Source organism: Sciurus vulgaris (assembly GCF_902686455.1).
Source record: "Sciurus vulgaris genome assembly, chromosome: 12".
Classification (NCBI taxonomy): Eukaryota; Metazoa; Chordata; class Mammalia; order Rodentia; family Sciuridae; genus Sciurus; species Sciurus vulgaris.
The window spans coordinates 26,752,672-26,774,234 of record NC_136473.1 but is presented as its reverse complement, the minus strand read 5'-3'; the positions used below and the strand labels follow the sequence as shown (position 1 = coordinate 26,774,234).

The 21,563-nt window shown below is 35.8% G+C and overlaps 1 protein-coding gene across 1 annotated transcript in view; it reads left to right on the top strand.

Annotated features, from left to right (window-relative positions):
- The window catches only part of MALRD1 (MAM and LDL receptor class A domain containing 1), a gene marked incomplete at its 5' end in the record, with an annotated part of 672,621 nt that overhangs the window by 367,793 nt on the left and 283,265 nt on the right, over window positions 1–21,563 (top strand). Inside the window, 2 exons of the mRNA XM_079107637.1 lie at window positions 4,455–4,700; window positions 6,254–6,411. Of these exons, the coding sequence (XP_078963763.1) occupies window positions 4,455–4,700; window positions 6,254–6,411 (404 nt within the window). The remainder of the gene's footprint in view (window positions 1–4,454; window positions 4,701–6,253; window positions 6,412–21,563) is intronic.

The window sequence follows — 21,563 nt, the reverse complement described above, 5'->3', positions numbered from 1 at the left end:
ATCTCTTCCTATACACAGTTCCTTTTCCTCCACTGCTCTGCCTTGCAAATTCCAGCCATCCCAGCCTCTGTCTCCTCCATTTGCTGAAACCTCTTTTCTTCTTGGTTTTCTCTTGTAGATCTTCAGCCTGGAAAGTACCTCTAAGCACATGTCCAGGGCGATGATAGGCTCTGGCTTTGTGTCCTTTCTCTAGGGGATCATAGTCCTGTGCTTCCTGTTGTTCAATGTCGGGAAACAATTGTTTAATGTATTTTGCCCTGGGTCCCAATTGCTTTTAGCTGAAGGATAATTTCATCCTATCTTTCTTCCTCATAGCTGGAAACAGAAGTTATCTCTTTATCTACTATGATGTTCTTTTTTTTTTTTTTTTTTAGCATTTTCTTAATTTTTGGCATGCTTATGTGCTCACACCCATCATCCCAGGCTTATCTTGAACTTTGTTTTCCTCAGCACAAAAGAGACAATCTTTTCAAGAAGACTTGGTTCTTTATATGGAAGAAATATTTGTAAATATTATAGGTTGAGGCCAATGTGGTTCTTTATTAATTAATGGGCCATAGGGTGTGAGGTTAGGGGCACAGAGATTAGCTAGGAAAGCAAGGTAATAAAATCATACAAAATAATAGTGACTTTGACCAAAATATATCTGTAGATGTATTCTAATGGTAGGGTTGGAAATTGACAGAATCTGCTAAAAGATTACAAGCAATTAATGAGATTTTTAAAGTTTACATATGATAACTTTATTTCCCTGGGGCTTTGTTGTCATCAACAGATGTGAACTGAACTCACATCCAAAATTTGATTGGATATGAGACTGATGACATCATATACACACCAAGAAGTCTTGAAAAGTTTTAAAATGGGACTTTAGGGGAAAACAAGTTTACTCTCAAACATGCCCCAAAATAACTTGAGAAAGTATGGGAGGGGAGTTGGCTAGGGACTTTTCTGGTGGTTAGTGGGGTAGACCTGCATACAGGTGGGGGCTTAAGGGGTTTGAACTTCCTGTTCAAGGAGACAGCTCTTGGACTTTCTAATCAGGTTTCCTAGATGTGAGGCACAAAGAGGGAGGAAAAGAGTGAAACTTAGAGGTTGTCAGCAGTCAAGTCAAACATGAACAAAAAAAAGGAAAAGTAAAAAAATACTCCGTAGCTTCATTACTACACAGTGCTGCTTGTAAGATTTCTTCCCCTAAGTAATTCAAAGTATAAAGCTGCCATTCCCAGAAGTGGAGAAAACTGTTCATGTGAAAGTTCAGGGAGGAGGAGTCAGTGTTTAGATTAAACATGTTGTTTCAGATGACTCTAGGATACACATTGAAGGTCCTCAAATTTTATAATTTGTTCCTTTTTGCAAAATGGAATGTCCTACCAACATGGTCTCTGCCTAACATAAGCAATATATTATTTTTTCAAAAAAATCAAACCTGCATAACTTCATAAGAATTTAAAAAGAGAATCACTTAAAGATACATGCCCTACTCTTAATTAGCTTTTCTCTCTCTCTCTCTCTCTCTCTCTCACTCTCTTTTTTGTTTCTTTTATCTTTTCTTTTCTTTTTTTTTTTTTCAAAACAAAACAAAGACATGGAAAATATTTTGGAAACAGGTAAAAAAAATCAGTCGATAATTTTCTTTGGCATTTACCAAAATATTATTGTGTATTATTTTATAGATTGAAAAATTAAGGAAGTGATTTTTTTAAATCAATGTAGAAACTGTATTCAAATTTAGGTTTGTACAGTATTTAAATTATTATATATTTTATTCATGCAGCTATTTTTGCTCTTAAAGTGTAAAACTTTATTACTACTCTAAAATATTAGCTGTATTGATTTGTGTCTTATGTCTGAATTCATTATATATTTCTTGTTGATTTTGAAAGAACTAGGTTGTAGCTTAATTCAGTCACTTTAGAGAAAAGCATCATAAGAGACAGTTTTGTTTTTTTATCTTCAAACAAATTGAAATTGACAGAATCAATACAAATGCCAACTTGTATAAAATTAAATGATCTAGTAATTTCTCAGGTGCTCAACAGTTCCTTTAGAAATGATGCATCTGGTGGCCAGCCCCACCTTTCCTGGTCCTCAGTGATGGTGTCCCTGAGATAGTTGACATGCTCTCATTATCCGCTACCCTTCTTTTTAAATCTATGGCTTTTAAAAAACAATTCAGAAGACAAGAGACCTGCTTCTAAATCACACTTCTGCTTTGGAAAAATTCAGGAGTCATTTAGCTTGTGAATCCTGAGTTTTCTCATCTCCAAATGAGAGAGTTGATGTAAATGACCTCCATTTCTGTGTAGCTTGAAAAAGCTTTAATGTCATGATTCTGAACCAAGCTGTGTAATTGAAGCATCATTGCAAGTCTTTTTGTCTTACTTCCAATCTACTAAGATGACCAGGCATCTAAACAAAAAGTTTAATCCCATACTGCTAAAAGGATAATATTAGCAATTAATTAACCCAGACAGAAAAAGTTTGGTTAGAGACAGAATGCATAGTTGAAGCTTATTTTAAAAGTGTTTGCAAAAGGAAAGACCATTTAGTCAAGCAGTTAATAAGCAGTCTAGGAAAAACCATGAGTACAAGTCTCAGAACACATTTCCTTCCCAACATTTTCTATCTGAAACTGCACTACTCTTCTACTTCTTTCCTCTTGACCATCTGTTGTTTAAAATTTGAGGCTGATTCAGGAAAGAGGAGTTTGGATAAGGTCGTATTAGTTAGCTTTCTGTCACTATAACAAATACCTGAGATAACCAACATATAAAGAGGAAAGGTTTATTTGGCTCATAACTTCGAAGGTTTCAGTCCATGATTGATTGATTCCATTGCTTTAAGGCCTGTGGTGGGGCAGTACATCATAGCAGAAGTAAATGTCGTAGGAAAAGCGCTGACTTCATGACTGGGAAAAGGAGGAAAGGAAGGAAGGAAGGAAGGAAGGAAGGAAGGAAGGAAGGAAGGAAGGAAGGAAAGAAGGAAGGAAGGAAGGAAGGAAGGAAGGAAGGGAGGGAGGGAGGGAGGAAGGAAGGAAATGAAGGAAGGAAGGAAAGAAGGAAGGAAGGAAGGAAGGAAGGAAAAAAGGAAAAGAAGGGACTAAAGTCCTACTATCTCTATTAAAGTAATACTTCCAGTGACATAAAGACCTTCCACTGGGCCCTAACTCTGAAAGTTTCTACCACCTTCTAGTAGTGCTATCCTGGGGACCAACTCTCCAAAGCATGCGTCTCTAGAGGACATCTCACACCCAAATTATAGCAGAGGTTTTACCAGAAAAAGTTCCCAGACCACCTTACAATAAACCCCTGAAACATTACTCACTACCTCTGAACCACACCAGCCTCAACCATCAGGCAACTTGCGTCTAGCCGTGGGAGCCACCACTTAAGAAATAAAGCAAGAAGTAGTACTATCAGCTCCTCTCCTGCCAGGTAGGGAAAACAGAAGAGCATTTCTGATTCCGTGCTGTCAGAGATCAAATGTGAAGCTAATGTCTCAAGTTGGAAAAGTTTCTGAAACTTTCCTTCTGAAATTTTGCTCTTTATCATGGTTATGTTCTCTTGTAATATTGGAAGAGTGTAATTGTGATACCTTCAAAGTCCATGTTAAAATGTTTTATCATTTCCAAAGCAGTTGATTTCACTCATTCATTTATTTGACTAATATTTACTGATCACCTGCTAAGGTCCAGGCATTATTCTAGGCTTTTTGATCAGTAATCTCTTAAGCTAGCTCAACTTCTCTAGGATTTTGCTTCTCTTTTTCCCTCTGTCTCTCTTATTAGACAAGGAACCTAAAGTTCATCAAGTACCAGTAAGAACCATGTCACATAACTAATAAACATCAGCAGTCTTCCAAAGTATTCTTCTTTCTGTTAGATTTTGTAAAGAGATATCTATGGCTGGTGTTGCTTTGCAGGGAAGTTGCTTCTAAAACTCCAAACAGCTGACAAATAAATACGCATTTTAAAGAAAAAATTGTTGGAAGTCGTGCATTAGCTATATATTTATGATGCTGCTTCTGAGGAAGCATCTTGTATATGTTTGGTTTCTGAGAAACATTGGAATAAATGGATGCTAGAATGTACTTCCAAATTCCCCGTAATGCATGAGCTCTTTAGCACCCTAAAGATTTTGTTTCAAGGTAAAAAATGGAAGACTTCACTTTGACTCTTAGATATAATTAATATTCTTAAATGCAGCTTTGGGAGTTTTGGGGTACTTTCCTGGATCAATAAGGTGATACTTTTTAAATTTTTTTCACTTGTAAATGATCTTTAGGCCAGAACTCTGGAGCAGCTTAGAAGAAAGAGATAGGGGGTCAGGTACCTCAAATTCTTAAGAACACCATATTTTTTATATATATTATAATGAATCTACTCTGTCTTATACCTCACTTGAATGTGACTGGAATATTCCATCCCTCTTTTTCCATTTTTCTTTTTTTAGGTTACTGCCCACATGGCTATCGGGAATGTCAAAATGGCAAATGCTACAGAGCAGAGCAAAGCTGTGATTTTGTAGACGACTGTGGAGATAATACTGATGAAAATGAATGTGGTGGCTCCTGTACTTTTGAAAAAGGCTGGTGTGGCTGGCAGAACTCCCTGGCTGAAAACTTTGATTGGGTTTTGGGGATTGGCTCTCATCAAAGTCTCCGACCTCCCAAAGACCACACACTTGGAAATGAAAATGGTAGGTGATTAGATTGTTATGGTTGCCCTGATCATATCCACAAGGTACATCTCCTGTCTTCCATGAGAGTAACTGGAGAGACAACCACGGTGACTCTGCAAGTCAGTTCAGCATACAGTGTTTGTGGCCACTGTAACACTGGGCATGGCCAGGACTGGGTGTCTTGAACAAGAGGCATTTATTGACTCAGTGCTGAAGGCTGGAAGTCCAAGATCAAGCTGCTGGCAGAGTTGTTTCCTTCTGAGGGTCCTTGGGGAGAATCTTTTCCTCCATACCTCTCTCCTTGGCTCTAAAAGTCTTAAATGTTCCTTGCTTGCAGATGGTGGTTCCCTCTATGTTTTCATAATTGTCTTCTTTTGATGCATGTGTTTTTTCTCTGTCCAAATTCCCCCTTTTTATTAGGATGCAATCATATTGGATTAGATAACCTCATCTTTACTTCATCATCAACAAAGACCCCATTTCCATTTAAAAGGACTGGGGGTTAGGACTTCAGTAATTTTTTTTTTGTTGTTGTTGTGGAGGGATACAATTCAACCCACAACAGTGAGTAGCCAAACTCTAATGTCAGCCACTGTTTTGATAGGCAGGTGATAAAGTATGCTGTCATTAGATATCATTCCCAAATGGCATGCACTTGTAGTACGTAACCCTAAATTCATACACTTGTTTGATCATCAGCAAGTCACTTAATTTTCAGAATCTCAGATTCTTCATTTGTCAGATGGACATCATGAAATTGTCACTGTGTAGCTAGCAGAGGTTGTACAGATCACAGGAGATGATGTATATAAGGGGAAAGGTGTTTGTAAACTGTGGAGAGACTGTGAAAATGTAACTGCAAAACCACGTATGTTAAGAGTATCGGGTGTGGATTATTTTTGCCATAAAACTCAGACTCATTGCTCAAGGAGCGAACAATATCAGAAAGATCCAAGACTAGGGTCTACTACAAAATTGTGAAAAGATGTTTAAATATTGATATTCCATAGGTCTGTTTTAAAAAATCAACTAAGCGAGGTTTACCAAGTCAGGGAATGGAAGACCTAAATCCCATTCAAACACTCAGCCCTCCATACACAAAATTTTGATACACAAGAGTAAACTCAATACCTTCCCTCTCATGTTGCATATTAAAATTCTCAGTATTTTATTTACACGCTCATCAGGTGACTGAATATTTGAAAACACATCATATTCCCTTATTTAGATTTCACAGGGAACTGTGGCATTGTTTTATAATAACTGGATAGCTAAAGGAGTCCATTAAATGATTTCTATAACTGTCTCGTTGATCTGATGGCATAAATATCCTGTCAGATCAGTTAATCTGCACGCTGTGAAGCACTTCACTAAAAGCACAGACAGTTGGAAATTGTCCTGTCAGTGAGCTAGGGACAAGGCTATTAGATTTATTCTCTCTTTCAGATGGAAATGGTGTTGGCAGCTCAGATCTTATGAAATGTAATTAAAAACCCTAACTAAGATGGAAAAACTAAAATAATCTCCTCATTGTTATTTTGGTTCTATCTGAATCCCACCCTTGTTTCTAGGGCATTTCATGTATCTGGAGGCCACACCAGTGGGCCTTTGGGGTGACAAAGCCCACTTCAAGAGCGCCATGTGGCAAGAATCCAGTGCTGCCTGCACCATGAGCTTCTGGTACTTCATATCTGCAAAAGCCACGGGGTCCATTCAGATTCTCATTAAGGTAAGATCTCGGCTCCTATGCCTCTCAGCTTGTTGAGGCTCCTGCAGGCAGCCCACAGTCTGAGGGAGTGTTTTATGCATCTTTTGACTTGGCCAGAAGAAGCCTCATTTCATTCCCAAAAACTGTTCCTAGGGCCCAAGTGCTCTGAGGTTTGGTAGATGAGGGCATGGGAACGAACTTTGAGTTCATCATCACACCCTGTGAATCCCAGAGATTTTCCCTTTATACTAAGAAGTAATCTAATTCTTTCTATTTAGTTTCCTTTCCTATCTTTTTCAAAAAAAAAAAAAAAAAAAAAAAAAAAAAAAAAAAAAAAAAAAAAGAAAAGAAAGAAAGAAAAAAAGAAAGAGAAAAAGATTATTTGTCTATCTGACAGGAGAGCAACGATCCATTTTTTTCTCCTGTATGAGCAATCATTAAGGGAACTAATAATAGCCATTCTGGTTCTAAGCACCCTGTGCAAAGGACTGAACGGCTCAGAATAATCAAGGTATGATTACATTGAACTGCTTATTAACTGTGACACACTAATGCATTTTCTTATGGAGGATTAATTGGATGTTTCCATCAGAGCTTTAATTTAGTATAACAAAGCGACAGTGTTCAGGGAACAAAATAACAGTCAATATTAATATTAATGAGACCTGGTTCAAATACCTTTACTCTTTGATAAGTTAAAACAGCAACAAAAAGGAGGTATGTGGGCATGTATGTTTACTTCAAGAATCCAGTCAGAATTGCAACAAACCTTATTTAAAACATGATGTAGCAGCCACTGCTATTTTATCACACATGAGATTAAGATGAAGTGCCCCAGTACTATGGCAGGGGCCTGACCCAAATGCCAAAGAATCGTGTGTCTGCTCATGTGTCTGAGTAGCTCACAGCTGCATAGTTCATGTTTTATTGAAACCTGAATTGACTTTATAACTTAGGATTTTCTAGAGCCACGCAGAAAAGCCAGCCAAGTAAGACACATGCAAGCAAATAACCACAGCAACTTATTCTTACTTTTAAATATGGAAATTTACAGAAACATAAAGCTTAATGCTCTTGCAGGAGAATTTCACAAGTATTCTTTTAAATGTGATACTTGGTTATGTGGTGTGCACTATGTGGGAGGATTTGGCAGTGTTCTGTGGAATCGGCTTTATTATTTACTTCATTCATATTTACTCTTCAACAATCTTTACAATTTAGGGACAAACTTTATGTTACTATAAAATAGAAAAATTAAGCCATTTTGGGATATTAACATTCCTATCAAGGCATGTAGAACTCCTACAGTTCCTTTGATTGATTCCTGTGAAAATTTAACTGCATTCTTCAACACCAGTCTTCCTACTATACAAAAACAAACAAAAGAACACATGTTTATTTTCAAATTGTAAGCTTCTTCTTGGAGCTGGGCTTGTGGCTCCATGGTAGAGTGGTTACCTAGCATGGACAAGGCCCTGGGTTTTATCCCCAGCACTGTAAAATCAATCAGTTATGCCTACTCTGATACAGTCACATGGATTGTGAAGGACAGAAACCTTCCATAAAATGTATTAAGTTAATATCCATGAGTTATAGGAAAATCATTTTATTTCAGCAACATGATCTATATTTTTGATCATCGTTCAGTAGGCTTCTCTCTGTGTGGAACCATGTTAGACTTTTTTCCTTGCTCTTCAGTTCGAAAACATCTTAGCCAAATGACCAATTCAACAGGGGCAGGAATTCTGCTTTACCTTCATCTTTTAAAATATTTCCAGTCTATGGGTATGCTCCCTCTGACTCAGTGTTCCCTGCTCATCAGGATGGTCCCTTTCTGTGTTTCCCCACACCAAGTCCAACACAGTCGGGAACATTTAACCTTTTGCAAAATCTTCCTTGACCACCTTCGCCTACCATGATCATGCATTTTCTGAGTGTTCCCTCTGGGAATGATTACAGTTCAATGGTTGGTAACTCATATTTATTCTATTTAAACAAACGAATTGCAAAATTTTGAGAGCAGGGCACTGACATTTTAGTCTTTGCATGTCCTGCTTAGATCTTGCTGAATGAAGCAAGACAGGGTGGTGCCTTTCAGAGGCCCTTGTTAAGAGTAACCCTGTGACAGAATGGCTGTGATGCATTACGTGCATGGTCTTCAATTCTGATCTGAAGAATTTGTAATTGAAATCTGAAATATATGCATGCAAGTGGACATGAAGACATGCAGCAATTGAAAAATAATTTAATGGTGGCATAGTTAACATGGGGTAGTCTTGATTACAGATTGCAGCAATTATGCGCAGTAGCAGATACCATTTATTGAACATCAGATCTGTATTGTTTCATTTCACTCTTGATGCAACCCTCTGAGTTAATGTGAGTCCCACTTTACTAAAGAGCTAATGAACCCTAACCACTTGATGACTCACTCTGTTAGTGACACAGTGGGAATTTGAATATAGGTATGTATACACCCAAAACTCACGTACCAACTTCCCCACCTCCATTCCCAAGTATTCCACACTGACTCTAACAATGAAATGGAGATTGTGTTTAACTGAGACCTATGGATATTGCATGAAATAATTCTCTAGAAAAATGAAATGGATAATAGTTCTTAGAATGGAGAGATATGATATCTAAACTAATCTAGTAATATAGGAGTGAATACAGGGAAACACCAGAAAAGAAAGGTATTTCTTTAGAGAACATTTAGTGAAAAGCAGTACTGTTTTACAGATTGCATATTTTATTCTTTTCTTTCTATATTTCTTACTGTCAGTCAAATGACAGCTACTTTTTATTAAATAGATGCAATTGAAACAATGTGATATTTGTAACTTAAATCAAGATGATAGGCAGATTACAAATGAAAAATTCATTGAGAAATTAATATTTTTCCTTTGATGTTTGCTTTAGTTATATGAGAAAATAATATGGAATTTTTAATAACTTTCAAAATTAATAATAATTTTTTAAAATACAGGTAATTTTTTAAGGTATCAGAGAGTTAAATAGGTTAGCTTTCCCTCACTCGCTGCTTGGGCCAACCCTAAACCTTTATGAGTGTGAATTAGTGGGAAGGAATGATGATCTCTTACTCTTCATTTTATGGGTCAGCCAAGTGAGGCTAATTGAGGTTAAGTAGTAAATCTAAGTTCACAAGTAAGTGAATGAACTAGGACTTTAACTCAAGTATTCTGAAATTTAGATGGGAATGCTACACAATCAATCTGGTTTCTGTCTTTCAGTGGATGATGTTTGAATGTTCTTAATCAGAAATAAGTAGACAATGGCCTTTTTTGAATTCAGTGAGAATTTATTTTTAATGTAGTATGTTCCCTTTTGATAGCATTTTTACTTTTACCTACCTTTGAACTCATTCACATTCAGTATTAAATTTCTCATTAAATTTAAATGCATACTTTTCAGACCATTGAAGATTTAAAACAAAAAATAAAACAAGTATTTTGCAGTAGAAAAGGGTTCTGCAGCATAAACATTAGCTAGGTTTAGAAATATATTTAATCTTACTCCCTGCATTTTATTTTTCTAGTTACCTGATTTCTGATAGGGTTAATTAAGGACAAATGACATGCAGATGTGAACATACTAAAAGAATTTTTGTGGAATTTTAAAATTTGCTTTGTGTTTGACAGTTTAGTTTTTTTAGTTAAAAGTCTATCTAGCCTCATCAAGAAACAAAAGACCTTTGCATCTTTTCAGCTAGCCATTTGAATAAAATGCAGGAACACCTGCTATCTGAGGAGTATTACCCTTCTTTGGAAGTACTCCATCTGTAATAAACTGTTGATATTTTAATCAAGATGACTGCATGCTTTGGGGAATTTAAATATATTTAATTGAAGGCATTCAGGACTATCCATTATGCAGTCATGATAGAACACATAATATATTCAAGCCAGAAGTGGAGAAAAATAATGTATTTCAGGAGAGCTCTCCTGATAAAACAACCTAGTTATGCTGAAAGGCCATAATTAAATTAGTTCATTGTTTTATCTTGCTTAGTGTTACAGAGACTTTTAGAGCTTGTGGGGCTGGGCTCTTCAAAATAAATTTAATCTAAGCTATTCATTTTACAGAAGATGGTAGTAAGAGTAAGAGGTTGTATTTCTTACCTCTGTTCACATAATATTTTAAGAAAAAACTAGGATATGAATCCAATTTTTCTGACTTCTAAATTGACTTTCTGGAAATTTTATCTAATGATTGTCATATTCAAGATGGAAATGCAGTCAGCTTCCCTATCCATGTGTTTCCATCTATGGATTCAACCAGCCATGAATCAAAACATTAAAGGAAATTTGCACCTATACTAAACTGTGTGCATACTTATTTTTATTATCATTCCCTAAGCAATACAGCATAACATTGACTTACATAGCATTTACATTGTTAGAGATGATTTAAAGTATATGGGAGGGTGTACTTAAATATATGCAAATACTCCTCCATTTTATATGAGGGTCATGAGTATCCATGGATTTTTATCTTGGGAACCAATCCCCCAAGGATACTGAGGAATGACTACATAGATTTTGCTAAGAAGACTATGGAAAAGGTCAAATGATTAAACAAAAGACTGGCTTCCATTGCTTTCTTAGAAGACTGTGGTCATGCTGGGAAAAACTTTGCCCTAAAAGTAGCAAACAGTGTGTCTTAATTGGACACAGGATCTATTGACTTAAAGGCAAGAGCTCTCTAAGCTTCAACCCTCAAATACCCACCTCTCACTCATGCTCACTACAACCCCCATGTGAGATCTACAACTAGTTGAAAATGATACATGTGGCAAACTACTAGGGTATATTGGAGAGGTTATTCGTTTGTTTTTAATTTTGTCTTATTTTGATTTCTTCAAAACACTGAATATCTAATGTTATTTCAGGCACATTGGCATTTGATTCCAAAGAACCAAAGGCTGAATGTTTTCTCCGATAAGTGGATGATGATACATAATGGCGGGTGGGGTGGGGTAAGAGAAGAATGGAGGAACTTTGGATTGTGTAGAGGGAAATGAGGGGGGAGGGGCAGGAGAAGGAAAGATAGTATGAGACAGGCATCCTTACCGTATGTACATGAATGGTATGAATCTACATCATATATAACCATAGAAATGAAAAGTTGTACCCCATTTGTGTACAATGACTCAAAATGCAGTCTGTAAAATAAAATTTAAAAAAAATGGATGTAGAGAATATAGATTTAAAAGAATAAATAGAATCTGAATAGGAAAGAAATCAGTTTTGCAAAGAGTTGACATGGATTTTGAACTGTATATCAAACTAAATTTTTAGTGCCAGATTTAATTATCCATTTTAGAATTGTTTCTGTACCATAACAATCTGATCTGCAGATTCATGTATGATATCAAAATCATGAAGTCACAATGCCCTGCTTTATATACATATTTTTTAATCATCCTGGCAAACATGGTAATTTTTGTTGGGGCATAAGCTATTCATTTTACAGAAGATGGAAGTAAGAGTAAGAGGTTATATTTCTTACCTCTGTTCACATAATATTTTAAGAAACAATTAGGATATGAGTCCTAATTTTTTGACTTTTCTTTTAAATGCTTTTCCCATGTCCTTCACCTTTCACAAATCTCTACTGCTACCAACCAGGATCCTAAGCAGCCTTATCACAATCTCTTTTGTCAAAAAGAAAAAAATTCTGCTAATATGTTAACACTTTAGTTTAATTGATCCCAGGAGTTTTTTGCTTTACAAGAAAATCACATGGTTAGTTCTAAGGAATCATATTGTTATTACTGTTGCTCTTGTTTCATTTCTATTTCCACCTGTGCTATTAATACCGTCACCAACTTCTACTTACTGACTGAATCATTTTTCCATATAATGTGCTATCTTTTTCCCATATTAACTCATTTAATCTTTTAAAATCAACTTGCAAGGGAGATAGTTTTTTTCCCAACTTTGCCAACCATGAAATTGAAGTCCAGGTCACATAAAATTGTATAATCAGGAATAAAAGTCAATTTTGACCCCTGTATCTGTGATCTTTACCATTACACTCAACTCCTGCCCTTAGAATTTAAAACACTCTGATACCTAGGAGGTAGAGAGATGACTGTCCATCAAAGTTCTCCAGGGGTTCTGAAATCATATGAATGAGATTTCCTTTTCCCAAATTTTAATCCACAGACCTGTTTCACATATGTTAATAGAGGAGAGGTGTGCTTTGTATTCATCAGTTTCTGCAGTTTTATTTGCTTTCTTTTTAACTTAATTTTTTAGTTGACAAGTAGTTATTATACATGTTTGTAGGACACAGTGTGATATTTCAGTACATGTGAACATTGTGTGATGGCCAACTCAGAATATTTAGGTTACCATCCTCTCAAAAATGTATTTTTGTTTTTGTGATTAGAGTATTTGTTTACTCCCAGTGTGTCATTTAATAATATAATCCTGTTTATCTAAATAATTCTCCATCATATCCAATATAATTTTAAAAAGTTGAAGTTACTTTTAATAGTTAAAGGTTAATATTGATGAGAAAAGAATGAGCTATAAACTAGTCAAATGAATAGTAATTATCAAAATATTTTTTAGAAATCCTTTTCTTAAAATTAGGATTGTGACTTAGTTACATAGCAAGACCTACTGGAAAATGAAGTACCTACCATTGTTTCAAACAATTGCTAAGAACACTATTTTTGAGGTATTCATGCTACTGTAATGTGATATTAAAACATCTATTACTATTATTGGTGAGACAGTCCCTGGTACTGCTACTATCCATGATTTGCCTCCCATATCTATAAATTGAATACCAAATTTTATTTGAAGTTAGTAACTATAAAGATATATTTCTTCCACCTATGTTACAACTCTCTTGAAAATCAATATTCTCTAAATAAGGATCCTGGAGAATTTTAAATTTTATAAGGGAATCTATCTTACATGGTCAGTTTTTACATTTACTTATTAGTGGCTACCAGAAGCTAAAAAGGGGAGTGAAGATAATGGTCAGCAGGTACAAAATAGCACTTAGGGGAGGTAGGTTCTAGCGTTCCCTTGCATAGCAGGGTGACTTTAGTTACCAATATTTAAAAGAACTAGAAAAAAAATTCTCAATGTTCTCACCACAAAGAAATGATCAGTGTTTGAGGTGACAGATATGCTAACTACCTACATTCCATCATTACATAGCGTATACATGCATTGGAACATCACACTGTGCCAGGCTCGATGGTACATACCTATGATCACAGCATGTTGGGAGACTGAGGCAGGAGAATTGCAAATTTGAGGCCAGCCTCAGCAACTTAGTGAGAACTTGCCTCAGAATAAAAATTAAAAATAGCTGGGGATCTAGCATTAGTGGTAAAGCGTCCTTGTACCCCCAAAAATATTTTAAAAAAGAAAGGCATAACATTGTACCCCATAAATATGTACAATTATCTTGGTCAACTGAAAACAAAACTTTAAAAAAAAATGGGCCTTCACTAGGATTTTTTTTCTACATGAAAAAATAACAGCTTCCAAAAATTGAAACACATACTATTCCTGAAGGTAACATTCATTGGAGTCACTTGCAAAGCAGACAGGGTAAATGGGGCAAGGGGTTGCCACAGCCAAGAGGTACTTGAGCTGACCAGCATCAGGCCTGCAGCCAAGTAGAGTCAGCAGCTTTCAAACTCACTGCTAGTGGATTAATGTATGGAGAGATTTGTCACCCAGATTCAGTAGTGTCTCTTCAAATGTCATAAGTAGTCACAGCCATTGATTTTTTAATGTATCATAAAATCTGAGGGAAGGAAAGGAAGCAAAGCAATGGTGTAGTTTAAGTTTAATACCTAATTTCAGATGCAATTGGCCAATTCCTTCACACGGATACTGTTCATTTACTCACAGAAAATTTGTAGGTAAAATTGTTGGGAGCAGAATTGCTCTGTATACGAATCCTGAGAATCAGTTAAATTCAGTTCAACCTTTGTTTGCTTACAGACAATATTTGTATTTTAACTATTCCAAACAAGTATGTCAGAGTAAAACGTTCCTTTTTTCATTCCTCATTTTTTTCTGGGAATTGCCTGAAAAATGTTTATAGTTTTCAGCACTTGATCATAACTCCCTGTATGGTCTCATCAATTAAATTTTTAAATGTTTACTCTATTCATTTTCTTTAGAGTTTGAAACCCATGCCTCAACCAAAATAGATGAGAATTGCTTATCAGGGAGCAGATCATTCTGACTCACATCCCTGAATCAGATGCTGCTTTAAAATTGGTAGTCTGTTTCTACCAATCATCAATCACAGAGTTGGACTAGAATGAAAATCCCTGTGATTCTCCTTCATATGCATTATCAGAATGAGCAATTAAAATGCCAAAACTCTTGCTATCTTAACTCTGTAAGGGATGAAGAAGCATCACTATTCTATTTGTAATTTGTATAAATTTCAATAAAAATAGATATTTAAAACTTGTTAAAAAGGAATAAATACTTGTAAAGTTACATTTCCTAGATTAGAGACTCTCTCCATATCTTCTATAGAAATTAGGAATATTTTCATATAATCTATTAATTTATGTCAACAAAGCTCATTGCTGTGATTTTCCCCTCTGTGGATTACGTGAAAGATAAAAATAATTATGTACTATTACTTATTTATTTCTGTACTGGAATTTGAACCCAGAGGTTCTTTACCACTGAGTCACATCACCAGTCCTTTTTATTTTCAATTTTGAGACAGGGTCTTTTTTAGTTGCTGAGGCTGGCTTCAAACTTATGATCCTCCTGCCTCAGCCTCCTGAGTTGCTGGGATTACACACATGTGCCATCACATACCACCAACTATCTGGAATTTGGACTGCTTCTAACCTGCAGTCCTTTAATTTGGACAACTTTCCTCTGTGAGTGCTGAGTTTCTAGCTCAATGCCAGCTCTTCCCTTTGATGTTCATTCATACATTCAAACACATTTTGTGAGTTTTTCTGAGTACGTCTTCTGCTCTCATCGAGTTTGATAGTTTAAAATGGGCTCCCTGCATGCAAAAAACATAAGTATGACCCTGAGTCTTTCCATCAGACTCTGAAGAAACTCTACCCTACTAATCAGAGCATTTTTCAGTATTTAAAATCATTCTTTTTCTGAAAAGGTAGCTATGACTTCCTGTGTTGCATTTGTAGTACTGGAACCTCTCTGAGTTCCACTTATTTGGTCACTCTGGGACCAAATCAACATGGCAGTGTGTTCCCACATCATCCATTCCTTATCGTTAGTCATCACTATCCTACATGACGACTGTTTAAGTGGAAGTTCTATGACCAGATGGTTTTCATGATGCAAAAAACTCTATCTGTCTTATGGACTCTACCACCTCTAACATGAAGCCTCATGCCTGGCACAGAGTAGGTATTATGTACATTTTTAAAAAATTCATTGAAAGAGTAACTGTTTAGGCAGTTTATAATTAAATGCCAACTAAATAGAACAAGCCATCTAATATTTTAGAAATGCAAAAACTGTTAATGTAGTTGGGGACTTAAAGTGTATAGAGGAAATAAGAAACATTTAAAATGGATCTTGAATGACAAGTTGAATTTAGATTAACAGAGGAAAAAAGGAAGGTTACTTTAAGTGAAAGATGTAGAAAATTCTAAGATACATTCAGTGAGCCCTGAATTTACCAAATATCAGATAGTAATTAAGGATATAATATTGATAAAAATAAAATAGTTAAGTAAGCATTTATTTTACCCCTTAATAATTTATATCATATATTTGTATAATTAAGACTATGACTGTTTTTGTTATTTAACACAGAATTGCTTACTTGTATTGTTTTTTGTAATTTTCAAAGGTATGTGACTTAACTTCTCTTTAGCTTTAACTTGACTTCATGGCCATATTTTTTGAGTAACTTTTCATGTGATGAATTTACATTAAATATATTGTAATTATCAATTTTACATGCAAATTAGCAATTAGTATAAAATTAGTAATAGCAATGGAATTAAATTTAAAACTAATTTAAATCTTTTTAAACAGTAAAAGAAAACTATAGAAAAATTATCCTTGAAGAAGATTTTCATGAACATTCCATTTTTGCTACTAGATATTCATTCAAACATTGTCAACATTATTTTATTAGCAAGAATTGGTGTAATGACAAGTTGAATGACTTGTAGGGTTTCATAGCAAAGTATAATTTTTTTTTTTTTTTGGCTAAGGGCTTATCAATTTTGTTTATTTTTTCAAAGAACCAACTATTTATTTTGTTAATTTTTCCAATTGTTTCTTTTGTTTCAATTTCGTTGATTTCAGCTCTGATTTTAACTATTTCCTGTCTTCTACTACTTTTGGTGTTGGTCTGCTCTTCTTTTTCTAGGGCTTTGAGCTGTAGTGTTAAGTCATTTATTTGTTGATTTCTACTTCTTTTGTTGAATGCGCCCCATGAAGTAAATCTTCCTCTAAGTACTGCTTTCATAGTGTCCCAGAGATTTTGATATGATGTGTCCTTGTTCTCGTTTACTTCTAAGAATTTTTTTATTTCCCTCCTGATGTCTTCTGTTATCCATTCATCATATAATAGCATATTATTTAATCTCCAGGTATTGGAGAAGTTTCTGTTTTTTATTCTGTCATTTATTTCTAACTTCAATCCATTATGATCTGATAGAATACAAGGTAGTATCTCTATCTTCTTGTATTTGCTAACAGTAGCTTTGTGGCACAATATATGGTCTATTTTAGAGAAGGATCCATGTGCTGCTGAGAAGAAAGTGTATTTGCTCTTGGTTGGATGGTATATTCTATAAAGGTCCGTTAAGTCTAAATTGTTGATTGTGTTATTGAGATCTATGGTTTCTTTATTCAATTTTTGTTTGGAAGATCTATCCAGTGGTGAGAGAGGTGTGTTAAAATTGCCTAGTATTATTGTGTTGTGGTCTATTTGATTTCTGGAATTGAGAAGGATTTGTTTGACGTACATGGATGAGCCAATGTTCGGGGCATAGATATTTATGATTGTTATGTCTTGCTTAATTATGCTTCCCTTAAGCAGTATGTAATGTCCTTCTTTATCCCTTCTGACTAGTTTTGGCTTGAATTCCACATTATCTGAAATGAGGATGGATACTCCAGCTTTTTTGCTGTGTCCGTGTGCATGGTATGTTTTTTCCCATCCTTTCACCTTTAGTCTATGGGTATCTCTTTCTATGAGATGAGCCTCTTGCAGGCAGCATATTGTTGGATTTTTCTTTTTAATCCAATCTGCCAGTCTATGTCTTTTGATTGATAAGTTCAGGCCATTAACATTCAGGGTTATTATTGTGATATGATTTGTATTCCCAGTCATTTGACTCATTTTTGTTTTTTGACATGATTTGGTTTCTTCTTTATTTGGCTATTCCTTTAGGCTAGTTCCTCCTGTTGCTGATTTGCATCATTGTTTTTCATCTCTTGCTCATGGAATATTTTGCTGAGAATGTTCTTTAATGCCAGCTTTATTTTTGTAAATTCTTTTAGCTTTTGTTTATCATGGAAGGATTTTATTTTGTCATCAAATCTGAAAGTAATTTTTGCTGGGTATAAGATTCTTGGTTAGCATCCGTTTTTTTTTCAGGACTTGGTAAATGTTGTTCTAGGCCCTTCTAGCTTTTAGGGTCTGGACTAAAAATCTGCTTATATTCTTATTGGTTTCCCCTGAATGTAATTTGATTCTTTTCTCTCACAGCCTTTAAAATTCTGTCTTTATTTTATATGTTAGGTATTTTCATAATAATGTGCCTTGGTGTGGGTCTGTTGTAATTTTGTATATTTGGAGACCTATAAGCCTCTTGTATCTGGTTTTCCATTTCATTCTTCAGATTTGGGAAATTTTCTGATATTATTTCATTGAATAGATTGTTCATTCCTTTGGTTTATTTCTCTAAGCCTTCCTCAATCCCAATAATTCTTAAATTTGGCCTTTTCATGATATCCCACAATTCTTGTAGATTCTGTTCATGATTTCTTACCATCTTCTCTGCTTGGTCAATTTTGTTTTCGAGATTAAATATTTTGTCTTCAATGTCTGAGGTTCTGTCTTCCAGGTGTTCTATCCTATTGGTTATGCTTTCTATGGAGTTTTTAACTTGGTTTATTGTTTCCTTCATTTCAAGGATTTCTGTTTGTTTGTTTTTTTTTTCAGTATCTCTAACTCTTTATAGAAATGATCTCTTGCTTCCCATGTTTGCTCTTTTAACTGTTGATTGGTGCGATCATTCAATGCCTGCATTTGCTCTTTCATCTCCTCATTTGCTTCTCTGATTGTTTTAATTATGTACATTCTGAACTCCCTTTCTGACATTTCTTCTGCTGTGCTGTCATTGGGTTTTATTGATATAGTATCTAGGTTTGTTTGGGACATTTTCTTCCCTTGTTTTCTCATATTGGTCAGATATCAGTGGAACTCTGAGATATTGCAGATTTCCTCTTTGGCTTATAGTGGCCCTGTAGATTTCCAGTATATCACCTCCCAGCCTTAAGTAACCTGAAGTCATGGAGGAACTTGATAATGCAGTGCTTCCGAAGAAAGCTGTCCCTAGCCTGCTACTGGTTCCAGGGCTAGGGGCTGGCTCTGTGTGGAAAGGCTCTCACTGGGAGACCTGCTCCAAGAAGCTGGCTGTGGAAGGAGCCTGCCGCCAGAGGGAGCAGAACTGCCCAGGGAAGTCTCTGGCTGCCCTGCCCTGGTCCCAGAAGCCACCTGCAGGCGGGGGCCCGCTGCTGGGTCCGGGGCCGGAGCTGGCTCTGCGTGGAAAGGCTCCCACCGGGCGGCCTGCTCCAAGAAGCTGGCTGTGGAAGGAGCCCGCCGCTGGAGGAAGCAGGGCTGCCTGGGGAAGACTCTAGCTGCCCTGCCCTGCTCCAAGAAGCCGCCCCTGTCTGGGCCTGCCACCTGGGCCGAGCTTCACCCAGTGGGAGAGACTCACCCCGGAGCTCTATGTTAGTCTGAGTCTCTCATTGCCTCCCCTTCTTGAATACTGGTTTCTGGAGTGACGGGAGATGTAGTCACCCTCTAGTCCGCCATCTTGGATCTCATCATGAGATATAAATTATAAAGTATAAAAAAAGTTAAAATTTTTAGTTTAATTCTAATAGCCCAAGTTGCACAAAAGGTCAGAGGCTCAAACATAGATACCATTGATAAAACAGTCAATGGCAGCCAATAAGTGCACAAGGTCAACTTCTGTGTTATAAAGTCAAGAGAGAGCTATCATTCAATAGACGTTCCCCCAGTCAAAGCCATCTGTTTGCCAACATGTTGTAGTACTTACATCACACACACTGTTTGCACTTTTAAGATCTCTGTGTCAATGCTACTCTTGTGATCTCTAAGAAAATCCAACAAGATAAATTTTCAGGAATAAGACCTTTTGGGATAATATCAAGCTTGGACAGCACACAATCCACTTTGATAGCTGATATTTTTCTCCAGTAAGAATCGATTTTGAACCCTTGCAGGCAATGTCAGCTCTCATTAGGAGTGCATGCTCCAGCTGCTATGTACCTCTCTCCATGTGCTCTGGGAACCTGCTTTCTCTTGGGAGGGACATCATTCTTCATCAGAGAGCAAGCTCTCCAACTTAATGGCATCACTAAACTTAGTATTTCTCTTTAAATATTTCTCATCAAGCAAATGTGACCACATATTTATATGTATGCTTTTATTTTCCATGTTCTTACCCACCCTTTTCCCTTATCCATGCCTTTTAAAAATCAATGTATTTTCTAACACCTGGAAAGACTCTGTTCTTCCTACTTCCTATGGTCTCTTCACCAGCACACACACACATGCACACAGTCTCTCTCTCTCCCCCTTAGCATGTCCAAATCCTGAACATCTTTTTAAACTCAGTTTAAATATTCTCTCTCATGGTGCTCCTTAGCTCTCTGTCACTGTCTTGAAGGCATGATACAGTTATAGTCTATTTTTGTGTTCCCATTATGAGTGACTTATTGTAGGCACATAAAATATATCGTAGAAATACAATAAGACATATTCAACACATCTAAAGGAGGTTATATATAAATGATAGAAAAGTATGTAGACATAATAAAAATAATTTACAAAGTAAGAGCTTTTTAGGAAAGTTTTAAATGAGAACTGGCAATGGAATTACCTATGCAGTCTAGAAGGAATCTAGGTTCTCTATAAAAATACTATTTTCATGGCGATGATTTAAAGCCCAATATCATGAAGTGGTCAATATTACTCCCTCAAGAATGGAAAAATAAAGGCTATTGAAAGTGGACTTGACTGAATTATTATTTCTTTTTATGAATTAGACCACCTATTTATGGATTTCCTTTATGGACCAGACCATATGTACTAAGGATTTACCATTAGAAATTCTGCAAATAAATCACCAAAGACTTTGTTATGGCTTTCAAGTGCTGATAAATTTTATTTTCCATCCACATTGTGCTATTTACTGCATCCCAGAGATGACCCTTGTGTCCTGCCTTGTCCTCTCTTATGCCCACCTCTTGGTGGCACGAGGATATACTTAGTGCTTCAGATTTATGAGCTGGGGGAATCATTATTCTGAGTGCTAGCAACTGAAATGACAAAGAGGCTTGAGGTTATAAAGAAGGGTAAAATAATATTTTTAAGTGAATTCATGGGTTTCTTTTCATCAGCATTCATGAGCCCCAAGGATTTTAGGGGTCATATTTTTAATGAGTTATTTTGACTCTCTTTGACTTCACTGGGCGGTCATTCAGCAAATGAAATCTTACCAGAGTTAGAGGTGCATTTGACTCCTGAATGATGAGAGAATGGTTAAGAAAACTCTTTAGTCTTTTTTTTGTTTGCATTTAAATTTATTTTCAGAAAATATCCCAAATTATAAGGTAGAACATTGAAATGAAGGACCTTATTGGCTTCCTAAAATTGAAGCTCCTTTTTTTTTTTTGTAGTCAAAAGAAACTCTCTCTCTCTCTCTCTCTCTCTCTCTCTGTCATGCAAATTGAAAAACAAAGTAACGCTTCAAATGACATTAAACAAGTTATGCTTTTTGCAAAGAAATTTTGTTTCTTTTGAGTTTTTAAAATGTCTAAGCGGAAGATAAATTAAGAACATAAATAATCAAAATTAGAGGAACATTTTTCCTTTTGCATTTTGTTTCTCCATTT